Source organism: Callionymus lyra, chromosome 14 (assembly GCF_982586985.1).
Source record: "Callionymus lyra chromosome 14, fCalLyr1.hap1.1, whole genome shotgun sequence".
Classification (NCBI taxonomy): domain Eukaryota; kingdom Metazoa; phylum Chordata; class Actinopteri; order Syngnathiformes; family Callionymidae; genus Callionymus; species Callionymus lyra.
The window spans coordinates 20,173,885-20,188,999 of NC_141831.1; the positions used below are offsets into that span (position 1 = coordinate 20,173,885).

General features: G+C 37.6%; 1 protein-coding gene across 1 annotated transcript in view; it reads right to left on the reverse strand.

Annotated features, from left to right (window-relative positions):
• Positions 1-14,845, reverse strand: part of gabra6b (gamma-aminobutyric acid type A receptor subunit alpha6b) — a 34,558-nt gene extending 19,713 nt beyond the window's left edge. The window contains exons 1-7 of the mRNA XM_087807420.1: positions 14,549-14,845; positions 14,314-14,429; positions 14,091-14,158; positions 11,164-11,384; positions 10,114-10,196; positions 9,293-9,436; positions 8,043-8,195 (exon numbers count right to left, since the gene is read on the reverse strand). Coding sequence (XP_087663546.1) covers positions 8,043-8,195; positions 9,293-9,436; positions 10,114-10,196; positions 11,164-11,384; positions 14,091-14,158; positions 14,314-14,429; positions 14,549-14,637 — 874 coding nt within the window. The 5' untranslated portion in view covers positions 14,638-14,845. The remainder of the gene's footprint in view (positions 1-8,042; positions 8,196-9,292; positions 9,437-10,113; positions 10,197-11,163; positions 11,385-14,090; positions 14,159-14,313; positions 14,430-14,548) is intronic.
• Positions 14,846-15,115: the final 270 nt, after the last annotated feature.

The window sequence follows — 15,115 nt, forward strand, 5'->3', positions numbered from 1 at the left end:
GTTACCCCTGGAAATTGGTAAAAGTAAAAAATAATACGGAACAAAAATTATTCTAAAGGCAAGTAAGTGTTGACTTAAGTTCTATTGTATTATATATATTTATTATTATAATATATGTATTCTGATGTATGTGTCTGTTTGTACAAAACTCTTGAAATCTTGTTTATAATAACCACGCTCACTCTGCTGTGATTGGTCAAACATTGAGGGTTGTCACCACACGTCATCAGTCCTGGAAGTCTCCACCTCCACGGGACTCGTTGTATAAACAAAGTGGGGCGTGATTACAGCTGAAGTCCAAAGTCCATTATTGCATACGATAATGGACATCGCTCTTGTAACCTTCTGTTCGCCAAGATTTCAGACAGGGGAGACCTTAATAAAGTAATAAGTTGGTCATGATGAGGGACTTTCTGCATCTTGGAGAGGAATACTTCAACATTTGAAACGTGTGAGTGAGTCAGAAAAGTTTGTTAATTATAAAGATCAAACTTTTTTTTTCATGCATCACTAAGAAAAAAAGTCAAAATATTTACTGTAAGAGAGTAAAGGTTTTGAGCTTTCATCTTCCTGCAGTGAGTCTCATGGGACTGCATTCACAAGTTACAAGGCAACAACCTCAAATGGGAATATGCAAAATGTTTTTGTTTTTTTTGTGTCAAAACTGCACATGAATCTTGGCTATTGAGGCTCCCATCACCTCACCTCCTGGTATAACGAGTAGCATTCTCCTATTGTTGTGAATCATTCATCAGCCAATCATCTGCTGCAGACATTATTATCAGGACAGGCTAGCTCAAGCAGTTGTTGGGAATAAACAATAAACAACATACTGTATAGGCAGCAGAATCCATAGAAAAAGGAAACATCTGAATGTGTTATGTATGCCAGTCAGAAAGAGTTGACCATGATAAGTTATTAGTCTTGCATCCCCATCAGTTTTCCACCACCTTGTCAAAATTGGGTCATGAGTCATAACCCAAAAATCTCAGGGGCTTCAACCTGCTGCCATTTGTAGCCCATGAGATGATTTACTGTGGCCTTCCATTTGATGTCTGGGTTAACATTTGTGCATTTAAATTGACTCGGTCTTGCTATTATGTCAGCTTGGTAAGGAACAAATATCATTAAATGGTATCACTTATAAAGCTCTGAATATATTGTTTAGATCGGAATCAGCTTTATTTACCAAGTATATATTGACAATATACAATACATAGAACTTTTCTTGGGCTGTTAGTAACCCTTTAGAAAAAAAATGCATTTTGTACACCAAGAAGATACAATTTATATCAAATTAATAACAGAATAATACAAAAAACATGACATAAACTCAGATGAAACCGAAATCCTCATCATATGCATCAAAGTCACTCTTTCTAAAGTTGACAATTTCCCTCAATATCGACGGATCATGAGTTTCCTCCCATTGTTTATAGCCTCGTGACCTGCCTCCTTGACTATTTTTACTCCCTCCTCCTTGGCGTCCCTCAAAAGTCCCTCCACAAACTCCAACTGGTAAAAGTTCTTCATCACCAAGACACCCCACATCATATAACCACCATCCTCCAGCAGCTTCACTGCCTCCCAATGAATCGACAAAATTGTTTACAAACTGTTCCTTTACTCTTTCAAATCCACAACCTCGCCCCTCCCTACCTGTCTGACCTCATCCAGGCCAACTTATGATCCTCCTTTTCCACCCATCTCCCAGGACCATCTGCCCGCCTCAGCAGTATTAACTCTGGAACTCTTTACCACCCGATCTCCGTAACTGTGACTCTTGCCCCCTCATAACCCTTTCATTCTTCTGTTACCACCATGTTTTATTTACCCGTTTTTATGCTGCGACCTTCTGGTTTTATTTTGTTTTGAATGTATTATGGGATTCCATTGTATTTTTCTGTTTGATTGTTTTCTTTGTGAAGCGACCTTGAGTGCCCAGAAAGGGCTTTTATATCAAATGTTTTATTAATTTTATTAAACTACAACAGATAAATCAAGACTCCTGAACCCCACTTTAAAAAGAATATATCTCTGAGAGACCCCAGGCCCAAGAGTTTGAGAGCCATGTTCGATATTATTGAGTCTCTCACTGTATCTAAAAGAGAGAAAACAGTATCTCAACTGCAAAAGCTTGTGGCCACAGTTGGGAGCAGAAACATATTCTATCGAAAAACAAGAAAATAAGTTTAAGTAGTCTTATATTATTCTATTACTTAAGTTTTGGATTCAGGCAGAAACCTTCACAAAGCGAGGCTCACATGTGTCAACTTAAGAAATTAAAAGTTTTAATTAATCTGATGATTCTGGTAAATGATCTTTACTAAACTATGTGGTTCTCAATGATTTATAAACTGATTTTTTTTTTTTTCATATAACATCTCTGACCGCAGTTTTCTGGTCAATGGTCTTGATGCTAAAATGCATTTCAAATACAACTATATAATAAACTATCTGACAACCCTCTCGCCTCTATTTGTCTTCTGAAACTTCCCAAATGTTCCAACGCCTTCCCACACACACACAGCTGGTTATTAATGTTCTTGGTATCTCTTTTTTTTTTTTAAATAAGGGCACTTGCCCTTGACTTCACCCTCCATGATTAATATAGTACATCTTCCACCTGCACAAGTGTGTGGAGTAAATTACCAGTCGAGGACTCTTCATTAATAACAAGGTGCCAATAACACGCTGTGTATTTTTCAATAAACAAAGTTAGAAATATATAAACCTGAAATACCGTTCTGATAATATTACTTTAGCAAGGAAAACATATTTAATATATATATATATATATATATATATATATATATATATATATGCGTGATAAATTAGAGTCAATGTGTGTCTTTATTCCTTAGATAAATAAATACATTAAATAACTGAACTTGTATAATTCATTGAATTACTTAATTGATACTTTTACAACCAATGTTTGCATTAGTAATACTTTATTTATTCAACTTATCAGAATATAATTGTGCATCTTTACTATTAATTTTTTTCTTCCATTTCATAAATTAAGCATTAGCTTAACATATAGTATATATTGATAATTAAATCCTATGTAATCCTATTGTAAAATAAATGGCAAGAGTAGAGGTTGAATAGCTTTATTGTTTGTCTGTTTTACCGCCTTAGTATAATTTGAGTGTTTAGTTATTTTAAATATTTTATGGGCCGCTTAGAATTAAGAGTTTGAAATAACGTTTAGGCCCTTGGGTCATGAGTAGGGATGGATACTATTTAGGTCCAATGAAATACTGGTGCAAAACTGATACTGAAACAAAAGTGGTGTCTGAAAACAGTTCTTGAAGAATAAGAAAACCTGAGAAGAATTTACAAAAGTCTTTGTTCGACAGAGTGAAGTAATTGCTTTTGAAACAGATCCATTCAATAACTCGTGATTTAGAGTAAAGCTGTTGTGTCTACACCGACTCATGGCAGCGAATGTGTCTCAGGCAACGAGAATCTGGCGACATGTAACATCTAGCTTTGAGGAGTTTTGCCAAAAAGTCACTCCAGGGCATGCTAATCCATCTGAAAGCAGACTTAACCCGCGGCCCCTCGTGAACATGCCAATAACATGGACAAAATATCTGTAAACATTTTTGGAAAGGGCATCAGTGACGGCTGAATCAGACACAATTAATATGGAAAGAAATGGGATGAGAACCAGTGCATTTACATTTGTGGCTATGATTCCCGTAGAGGTTAAAGTAGACCTAAGAAATGTACAATTTAAATCTCCTTATGACTCAATCCGGTCCAATCCCAGACTATTTTGTGTATTCCCGTGTTTAGAAATCATAGATCCTTTTCCTGGCTTGAGTCAGTGCTAAAGTGCTGTCCGACCACTTTAGTCAGCAAAATGTTATTCAGTGATTCTTTGATTTTTCAATTCACTTCAGTCAACTGACTACCGTATTTTCTGTACTATAAGGCTCACCCTCAATAAATGGCCTATTTTAGAATTGTTTTCATAAATAGGGCGCACCGGATTATAAGGCACATAGAATAAAAGATTCAGCCAAACGTTTGACTGGGGTTGCATTATGCATCCACTAGATAAAGCTGTGCTAAAGGGAATGTCAACAAAACGGATAAAGTCAAACTTTATTAAGGGTTCTGACAACTCCGTTCACTCCCATGGTAACGATGTTCAAATGATGTTTAAAAGGCTTCAAGCAGTAGCGCGCAAGACTGGTGTTGTGAGCAGACAAATGTTGAGTGCGCAGCAGAGAAGTTGAGCGCGTGTATGACAGCTAGAGCGCGCGTGTATGACTGGTTGAGTGCGCAGCAGAGTGATTTTGAGTGTACAACAACCAAGACACACTCGCTCAAACCGGTGGAAGTAATCTAACTCCATAGACGCCCACCATGATGTGACGTGTGTCGTTATTCCCACCCTGTGATGACGTAATGACGTAATCCCGCCCACGGTGTGTCGGCTCAGTCGGTGCAGAGTCATGAAAGTGTTTGTAAACAAGTCACCCACCAGGTAATGTTCATATATAAGGCGCTCCGGATTATTAGGTGCACTGTCGTTTTTTGAGAAAATTAAAGGCTTTGAAGTGCGCCTTATAGTGCGGAAAATACGGTACTTGATTCTTATCCACTTCCTGTTTTGAATCAACATAAAACATTGTACATATTCGTTGAGCCATTTTGTGGCCAATTCAATTCAAAAAAGATGTTTCAAGCAACATTAAAACAAAATCAGCAGAAAAGAGGAATCATGACTCAAGGGTTAATGTTCAGTAAATTATTCTTGAAGATCCTCAGCTTTTCTGTACATCTGAACCCGTTTTCTCAGCTTTTCCGACGCGACCCTCATTAAGCTAAGTCGGATAAAGATGCTGACAACTAGCATCTCTTTTATCGGCCCATTAACACATATCTAATTCACTTTTATCAAGCTAAACCAAGCAGGCAAATAGGGCCATTGAACACCGCTGCCCGAGCTTCCACCCAACGTACACTGTAGCGGCGCACATTTCATTAGCAGCGCAGGAAATTAAAGGGGGATTTAATGTGTCTCGGAATGTCTGAAAAGCAGTTTCAACACCCCACTTGAGCCGGGGAAGTCGCGACACGAACTCGGAGCGATCGACGCGGGCTGTCTCCAGCTTAAGGATAAGTTAAATGGTTCCAATGAGGAGGTAAGAAAAGCCTGTCAGGGTGGGAGCGAGAGGATAAGAGAGAGGGAAAGAAAGGGAGAGTGTGGGAGGGAGGAGGATGAAGAATAAAGACAGGATAGAAATGAAATGCTGGAGGCATTTATGGGCTTTTATAAGAAAAGGTACAAATTAGGCCACACTCAATTAAGTATGTGAGACTTGTGCTCAAGGGACTTTAAGCTTTTAGAGACCACTGACAATACAGCGCGCAGCACACTATAGCTTAATGTACTGTCAGCGTAGCACACGCATTTCCGCTGCTTTTGTCTATTAACTTCCATGGCCTCTATCGTCATCAAACTTGTTTGTACCTTGCATGGCGTCCCCCTGCGCCCGATACTGTGGAGACTGACGAACAGCAGGAAGAGTGAGCATAATGACTCCGCACAGATGGGCTTTCCATATGGGACCCTAACTTCGGTATTGAAAGTGACAACAGGAATAGGGGCTCTGAAGGATTGTGAAACGCTCTTTGGAGTGCTGGCTGGACCCCCAATCCATGTCCAGTGAAGAGAGCTACGTGTTTACAAACTTGTCCAGAGTCTGATAAACGAGCCCATCAGAGCTTCTTCGTAAGTGTAGACCTACTTTCGCATCTGTCCAGCTTGTATCTGCTATCCTAGGCTTGTCCTGGAAGACACTTCATGAGCGCATCAATTCTACTATCTTCACTGTACATTCTCACGATATTTACCCGGACTACTTCCTGTCTGTGTCGCTTTTTATTCTTTAAATTTCCGCTACAAACAAGCTTATAAAATAGACTTGTTTAAGATGGACCTTTTAGACGAGCACCAAGGGGGTTTTTGGATGTTTTTAAGTCAAAGGAAGTTGAAAACAAAGCCCACATACTTCTCTGAAAAGAATCCCAACCCTTAGTCGACATGAGGGTGAGTAGAAAATGAGTGAAGTTTGAATTTTGGGTGAACTATCGCTTTTGACCTAAGACTCCTTAAAGGGCAACTAATGTGAAAACCTAACTCTCCTGACTCACTCACATGTTTCAAATGTTGAGTCCCTCATCATGACCAAGTTATTACTTTATAAAGTTCTCCACTGTCTGAAATCTTCGGCAAACGATAATCATTATGATTATGTTTAAATATTATGACATAAAAATGGCTTCACTCCTCCTCCAGTCAGACCTAATTATGCCCTGCTTTGTTTATACAACGAGTCCCTAATAATAATCATGCACGTTGACCAACCTCCATGATTGGCCAATCACAGCATAATGGGTGTGGATATTGTAGGATTTAATCTCGAGAAAAAGTGTTTCCAGTAGGCTGGGTTTAAGAACATTTTATAATGTTAATATTTAAATAAAAAGATAGTTTTGTAAAAATAGACACATACTGATGAGTACAATAGAGGTCCAAGATCTATTTAAGAGACACTTAAATCAATATATTAAATGGTTAGTAGGGCTGTCGGATTTTAAATCACAATTATAATGGGCGTAGAAATATCACAGACATGTTTAAAGCAACATAAAGTATAATACTGCCGGTCTTTAAAGTCTTTTAATGACTAAATTAAAAGTGAATAATTGAGCTCAGATTAACATTTAATTGACATGGCCTTTGACAAAACACGATAAAGAATTATGGGAGTTCTAACACAATAAAAGTGTGCCATCTGCAGTCCTCTTTTCCTCATGTTTTTCTTTTCTTTAATGGAATGGCGGTCTTTATACAGGAGGAATTTAGTTGAATAAAACATCGACACATCAGCATATTTGGTGAAGAAAAAGTACCCATGAAATAATGTGCTTGAGAAAAATGCAGATACTCAAAATATTTACTGTTTTCTTTCCACCTAATAAGGGAAGAGACAAAGCACATGGAAGAAAAGTGTATTAGCACTAGTTGTGTGGTTTATTTTCATGATATTATAACATTTTTCACCCATATTTTATTTAGAAACGGCACAATTATAATTAATACCTGCAGAATGAGTCAGTAGAACTCATTTGGAGTTGTGGGATTTAGTGATTCTACGAACTAAAACCTTGACTCACTTTTATTCTGTGTAAATGATTGAATCCCAACTACTTGTCATTCACTACTTCTTTGAACAACTTATTAACAGTGATTCATGACACAATGAATAAAAAAAACTATTTTCAAAATCAAAGGAACCGTTCAAATCCAGGCAGGAGGTATTGTTTGTGTTGGACTTGTATCTAAAAACAATGTCTTTCTGGTAGAGTTTTGCAAAAACAAGAGAGCCACATGAACGATTACATCACAGAACCAGATTTTCAGATCAGACCAGTAATGAAGATCCAACTGATTCATCAAAGTTAAGTCTTTTTTTTATTATTATTCATCATTCCCTTTGCTCCGCAGCCACACAGTGAAATATAACTTTGAACATTCAAAACAGACTCAATAATTCCAGAGTCCAGAGTAACACTTATCCTTACAGATGCTCTGCGAGCGTCCCTCAGTGTCTGCCTCTGCTCCCGGGGCTAAAGGTTGGTGACAACTGTAGCGTAATGAAATGTGAAAGAGCGGAACCTGTGAGTGCTCGGAAGTGGGCCAAGTAAACAGCTTCCCCCTCTTGGCCCTTGCATGACCAATTTAGAGAAAAAGAAAAGATATATTTATTTTCAATTAATTCAACAGAGTGTAGGAGGAATAAAGAGAGAAGAACGATGGTGCCGTTGCTAGGGCTCCTTCTGGTTGCTGGTTGAGCGAAAAAAGTTTTACTAAAGTTTACAGCAACTCTCGTCTGCAGTGAAGTGGGCGGAAGGGGTCAGAAAAACAGTTTGACTTTTTGAGAAATGCGTCTCCGGCAACACAAACAGAAATCGGTGCTTTTTTTTTTGTTTCTTTTCTCAATAAAAAACCTTACCGAAGACAGTCCGAGCTGGAACCGACTCCTTGTTAATCCAAAAAGAGACTTGTGCCAGGATTACGGTCATGATGCAGGGGATGTAAGTCTGGATGAGGAAAAAACCCATTTTCCTCTGGAGGTGGAAGTGGACGGTCATGATGACATATTCCCCTGAAACAACAGAATTCTGTTCTTAATTATCTTTCCATGGAAGTTTTATATCAATAGATTTCAGTTCGAAGGATTTTGTTTGTGTTAAACAGAAGTACAAATTGAAAGAATACAAAAAATAATAAAAGTTCATAAATATACATTTAAAAATCATAATAAACTAAACAAAATATTGTAATAAAAACAATAAATAAATTGGAAAAAAAAGCAGACATTAAATAAATAAATAAATCTGATTAGATCAAAAACAAAAACAATTTAAATAATCTTTAATAGATATATAAAGTGTGAGAAAGTCGTCCAGATATTTCTTTAAACACGTCTGAGATTGAGATTGCACTGATGTACTTCTTTATGCTGCTGTTCAAAGGGAAACCGTACAATCCCTCTTCGAGTTGGTGATTAATGACCATCATTTATCAGGACTCGAGGGATTCGTTAACCCAGATTTGTTTCTCTATAAACGGGGACACTGGATGTTCTGGAGATAAAACACCTGGTAGATTGATAAACAAGTGCCGATGTTCAAACTACTCTAAGGAAGGATCTTAAAGAGTTGGTCGTTGCTGTTTTGTTTAATATGATTTAGTTAGAGAAGACTATGTGTTCCAATAAAAATGTGTCTTTGACATATCAACGAAAAAAAGCCATTCCTCGGAGGGAAGAAAAACAAAGGCAGTTCATTTAGCTTTTGGCTCTGAAAAAGCAGTAACTTGGCGCCGGAGTCGGAACGAAACAGACCAACAACCATCCTGGCAGTATCTGATGCAATCGCCAAAAGAATGAATAAAAATCTCCGTTTTCTTCGCAAATACTTCTGAGAGAGAGATGAAGACATTGAGGTTTATATCGGGAGGGACAACAAAAGACAGACATCAGCGAGTATTTAGAGAGACGCCTCTGGGGAGAAGTTTGGAGACGATGCATGAAAAGATGGCTGAGACGGATGAAGAAGACAACGACTACCATGTTGGGTTCATAGATTTCGATGAGTCGAGCAGCTCCTGTACTCAAGGCTATGTCGGAATGTTTTTTTAATGCAAACTTTACGATGAAACTATGGCAACAATGGTCATGGTTTCTTCAGTTTGACCTACCTGTGTTGGATTTTAGTCTCTCACTGGACACAGTTTGTCCGATGAGGTCGTACTGGAGGAGACTGGACGACTCCTGAGGCACCTCCACCGACGACAGAGGGCCTTTCTTCCATGTATAGACGATTTCACTGATGGGGTAGGCATCTGGAAAGATGACCAGTCAGCGCTTTAGTTAAAGATCCAGATGGACGGCTGGGATTGAATTGTCCACTTGGGAAAAAAATATATTTTTAAATATATATATTTTGTAAAAATAAAAATTAAACATGAATAATAAAAGTCAATTCAACCAATGATTAAAAAAAGATGTAGCCTCAACATCTGAGAGAACAAAAAGAAGAAGAAGAAAAAACGTGGGAAAGCTTGCAAAAAATTGCAAGAAGCAAAATTGAATTAAATTTAAAAAGAACCCTTTGAAAAAAGAATACATATTATTTATATAAATTGTTAACCACAATTAAAATAAATATTAATAATTTTGAACATAAGTAATACAGAAAATAATTGTTAAAATAGGACAGGAACCTGAAAATCGAATTAAAAATTGACACAATGATCTATAAAAACGTGACCAAAATGAAATGTATGGATTGAAAAAATATAAATGGAATTAAAAAAGTATTGTGAAGAAAAAGAAAAATGTTTTTTTACCAACCATTATGTTTTTTTGTTTTTTTTTACAAACAACATTAAGGGAAATTAAATATCATATATGAAATTCAACAGAATCACATATTAAAAGAGGCATTGACACTGATTCTCTCTGAGATATTATTGGAAAACCCATCGAATCATCATTTAGGAAACGCAAACAAACTCACAGCTCCCGAACTTGAGCGGACAAGCGTGGCCGTCCATGGGGAAGTTCATCAGGCGCATGGGGCACTCTGCATTTATAGTTAATCTGTCAGAATGGACGAGAGAAGAGTTTGAGATTCATAATTGAAACAACACCAACGGTCGTGCTGTGACATGAGCCACACAAAGTACAGTATACTACGACTCCGTCTCCTTGGCAACACAGTCCTAACTATTCATGCTGTCATGTGACTCTCCCGAGGAACTCAACGAGTAACATTTTGTTTTCAGTATCATGGAAATTTTTACCAAATAAAATTCACCTTCGGAGGCATATTTTACATGTTGTCATGGTAACTTTTTATGTTGATTTCTGTCTTCATCTGCTGCTGTCGAACTGCCCACGAAAATATATTGGTGCACTATGTTAAATCATTAATTAAAAAACAGAGATGGATAAATAAAGAGATAAATGAAACAAAAAATTTGTAAAACAACAAATATTCTTTTTTTTCTTCAATTTTTTCGAACAGATTAAATGAAATGAAACACATTTCTGTTTATATATTTAAATGTTAATAAATAAAATATTAAACTAGTAAAATAATGAAATTAAACATCCAAGAACATTATTTAATAAGAGGATATAGAATATAAGTTTCAATAAAATAAAAAATAGGTATACTTAAATAATGATATATTAATTAGAATAGATGATGTAAATGAAAATTGACATGTTTTGTTTTAAAATAATTATTAAAATAAAAAAGAACTATCCAAAGATGTCTCAAAATCTCGTTTACAGTTTTTTTTTACAGTTTTTTTTAACCTCGTACATTTTTCAACTTGATCCCTGAATCATTTATTTAACAAAAAAAATCTATAATTCATTTGTGATCCTTGTTTTAGAATACCACAAAGGATGGCCAAGTGTGACATACTTTTTTATTAATTTGTTTTTGTCGGGCTCGCATGAGACGAAGCTCGTTCTTGGATGTAGTTTAACTTCACGTGTGGATCATGTCTGTGCTCTATTCCGGTCCTGGCAGAGCTCTGAAGGTCAGCCCGGTTACCTCATGGTGTAGAGGATAGTTCCGTTCTGCATGATGCGGAACAGCTTGTTGGGGGTGGTCATGTTGTGCGAGATCGACCTCTTGCCGTTTCGGAAAAACGTGTCGGGTGTCCAGATCTTGCTGACCATCAGGTTGTTGAGCCGCAGGATCTCGATGGGGCCCTCGAATTTCAAGCGCTCGTCGATCCAGGTCTGACGGAAGAACACGTCCATGGTGTATTCCTGGAAGAGGGAAGGTGGGTTAGACATACTGGATCACGCCTACTGCTGGTAGCTGCTTCTGCTCCTGCTGCTACTCCACTCAGCCTGGAGAGAACGGCAGATGGGTTTGTGAGCCACCGTTTCAGAGGAACCTGGCAGGCTGTGTCTGTATTTTTATTTGGACCCGCACTTCTAAAAATATGTATCCAAGATCAGGATGTAGGTTACTTCACTGTATTCACTTCTGTCTCTTGTATGGCCGAAGCTCTCAGTCCAGCCATGCTCTCCGTCTCTCTACGAATCTGCATATTCCCTCTTCATCATTTCATCCTTTTATTTAATAATGAATAATGCTTTTCTTTTCTTCTTTTCTATCCATCTATTCATCCATCCAGTACTTTGAATATATCTGGACTTCATCCATCTATCTATCCGAATTTCTATTCTACACATGTACCAATTTACTTTGCACATTCTGTTCATCCTTCCATCCATCCATCCATCCGTCCAATGTCTGTACATACAAACAATATCTGCCACTGTCAAATCATCATCTACACAATATCTCCATAGAAAACTACATGTTTATGTCCACCCTGTTTTTGTATCTCCATCCATCCATCCACCCATCCATCTATCTATCCATACTTTTGTTCATCACATAGTATGCCTCTGAATGTCTTGTCCATATTTGTGTCTCTTATATGCTATCCATCCATCCATCTATTTATCCATCCATCCAATCATCCATCTATTTATCCATCCATCCATTCATCCAAAGTCTCTCTATTCATAATCTATGATTGTATGTATACCTCTGTATCTACCATCCATCCATCCATCCACCTCTTTTCTCTATATCATTGCCATCTTATATGTTATCTATATATGCATCCATTCATCCATCTATGTATCCATCCATCTATTTATCCATCCATCCATTCATCCAAAGTCTCTCTATTCATAATCTATGATTGTATGTATACCTCTGTATCTACCATCCATCCATCCATCCATCCATGATCCATCCACCTCTTTTCTCTATATCATTGCCATCTTATATGTTATCTATGTATGCATCCATTCATCCATCTATGTATCCATCCATCCATTCATCCATCTATTTATTCATCCATCTATTTATCCATCCATCCATCCATCCATCCAAAGTCTCTCTATTCATAATCTATGATTGTATGTATACCTCTGTATTTACCATCCATCCATCCATTCCTCCATCCATCCACCTCTGTTCTCTATATCATTGCCATCTTATATGTTATCTATATATGCATCCATTCATCCATCTATGTATCCATCCATCTATTTATCCATCCATCCATTCATCCAAAGTCTCTCTATTCATAATCTATGATTGTATGTATACCTCTGTATCTACCATCCATCCATCCATTCCTCCATCCATCCACCTCTGTTCTCTATATCATTGCCATCTTATATGTTATCTATATATGCATCCATCCATCAATTTATCTATAATCCATCCATCTCTAAAAGTGTATGTCCCTCTTGCCTTTGTATGTCCTTTTCATCTACACAGGCCATTCGTCCATTCGTTCATCTCGCTATGACCCAGGCTTCTACCCAAAGTATCTATATATCTCTGCATATATGTGCCTATCAAATCTTTCCAGCCATAAAGTAGTTCAGACTTCTTTAGTAATCTGAGTCTAATCCATCCACCCATCCATCCGTCCATGTGATTTCCCTGTATATGGGTGTCCTTCTTTACTAATCTTTCACTTGTAGAGTTTGAAAATATATATCTAGTGGTATTTTACTCTATCCATCCATCCTTCTAGCAGAATTGTTTAATATCAAAGTTTTTATTTGATGAGAATAATATTATTTTTGTTCAATAAGATTTGTTAAACATGCAGGCTATCTACCAATAAACCATTCATCCATCCATCCGTAATTGCAGTAGCTATTATTACGAATGACATTGAATATATGCTTAACAATTTTCCAACCAACAATATTTTAATAACTGAAAACCATTTTTCTATGGCAGCATTGTTTAAAATCCACAAAATAACTTTGGTGACGTAAACAGTAGTTACTCTTAATGGATCCCACCGGTCAGAAATCTGAGCTAAGCTAATATGCTACAAGAAAAAGCAGTGAGTCATGTTAACTAAAAGACTATTTAAATCTGCGTCATGACATTTCGGACTTAACATGTTCGTGTTAATATCTCTATGCCTGAACTAGAACAAAACTTCCGATTTACAAGACTCATCGTCAGCTTCTCCTCATCGCCACTGACATCATTTATTGACGCTCCTCCGTTCCAGTCAAGTGGATGACCCGATTGACTGGCACATCAGTTTACATGTGAAAGTGCCACCCGCACATCCCGTGGTGGCTCTTGGAGTGAGCATTATATGCTCTAGAAAAGTATCTAAAGCCTAAAGCCTGACCCATCTAAAGTATCACAGACATATAGCCTCCCAGCCTATCCCATGTCAGGAGTGGCCGGCCACATCTCGCTCACTAACGGAGGATTGTCAACCAGATTAAAATCCTAAGCTCCACTAATGACATCCTGCCCAACTGCTGGAATAATGAAGGCTGAGCGAGCCATGACTTGAGGCAACATGCATATAGATTCACCAGGAAAAAAAACACATAGCATCTATACATACACTCTCTGTTGTGTTAGAAAATAAATTGCAAACTTAACCTTGGCTTTGGTTTACGTACCATCTCAACATCTGAGACTGGTCCGAAACTGGTGACAAAGATGTCTGTTTTGACTTCTGTGACCGGACCTGCAGTGGGAAATATATATTATTGGTGTATTTAACAGTGATCAATATGTGGGATAATCAACATTTCCTTCTCAAATACAGATTTAAAAACTGTCACCAAACTTTATTGAGCATCAAAACCTGCGTGTTTTGAGTTAAATAATATTCAAATATACCTCCAAATCCAGGTCGTAGTCTGTTGTCGTATCCATCCAGTAACCTATCCAATATGCGCGTGATGTTGTCCAAATAGATGCTGGTGTCACCCTTAGTTCCCCAAACATTGCTGCAACTATACATTCAACGAAAAAGGAAGGGATGAGGCGGTTTTTAAAGTAGTTTGTTTTAAACAAACATCCGCGCCCGGTCTGCGTTCGCCGTGCGTAAAAGTCGAAGAGTTGCCATACTCACCAAGACAGAAAGAAGCACGCAAAAAGGAACGCCATGCCTCGCAAACTACGAATCCTTTGCTCTGGACTTTTAAAATCAGCATATTCCATCGTTTAGAAACATGATTCAACGCAGATCGGTTCTGGCTTTTTTTTTCTTTTCCTTGTTTAGTTAGTAAAGCGTTCGAGGATGCCGCGCCACTCCAGCACGACTTGACTTCCCCTCCAGTGCGGTTGCGCCTCAGTCTGGATCGCTCAGTTGGAGGAAAAAAAAAAAAAAATCTGAGGAGTTTTTGAAGAGAAAGGAGAGGAGGGACGGCGGACAGGACCGGCTTTTCCGAAGTGTGTTTGGCAAAAAAAAAAAACATTCAACGAAAATCATCGGAGCGATGATACTATTAATAAAGAGGTGGGGATTAAAAATATATAATAAAAAAAAGGATCAGGCAGACGGACGAAGTAAATCTCGGTATATGTTTGAGTATTTATCCTACACAGACATAATGAGAAACGTTTGAATAAACATGTTTGATGATTTAACATCAATATATTTGGTTAATAAAACTCAGTTACATAATCATTATTATTC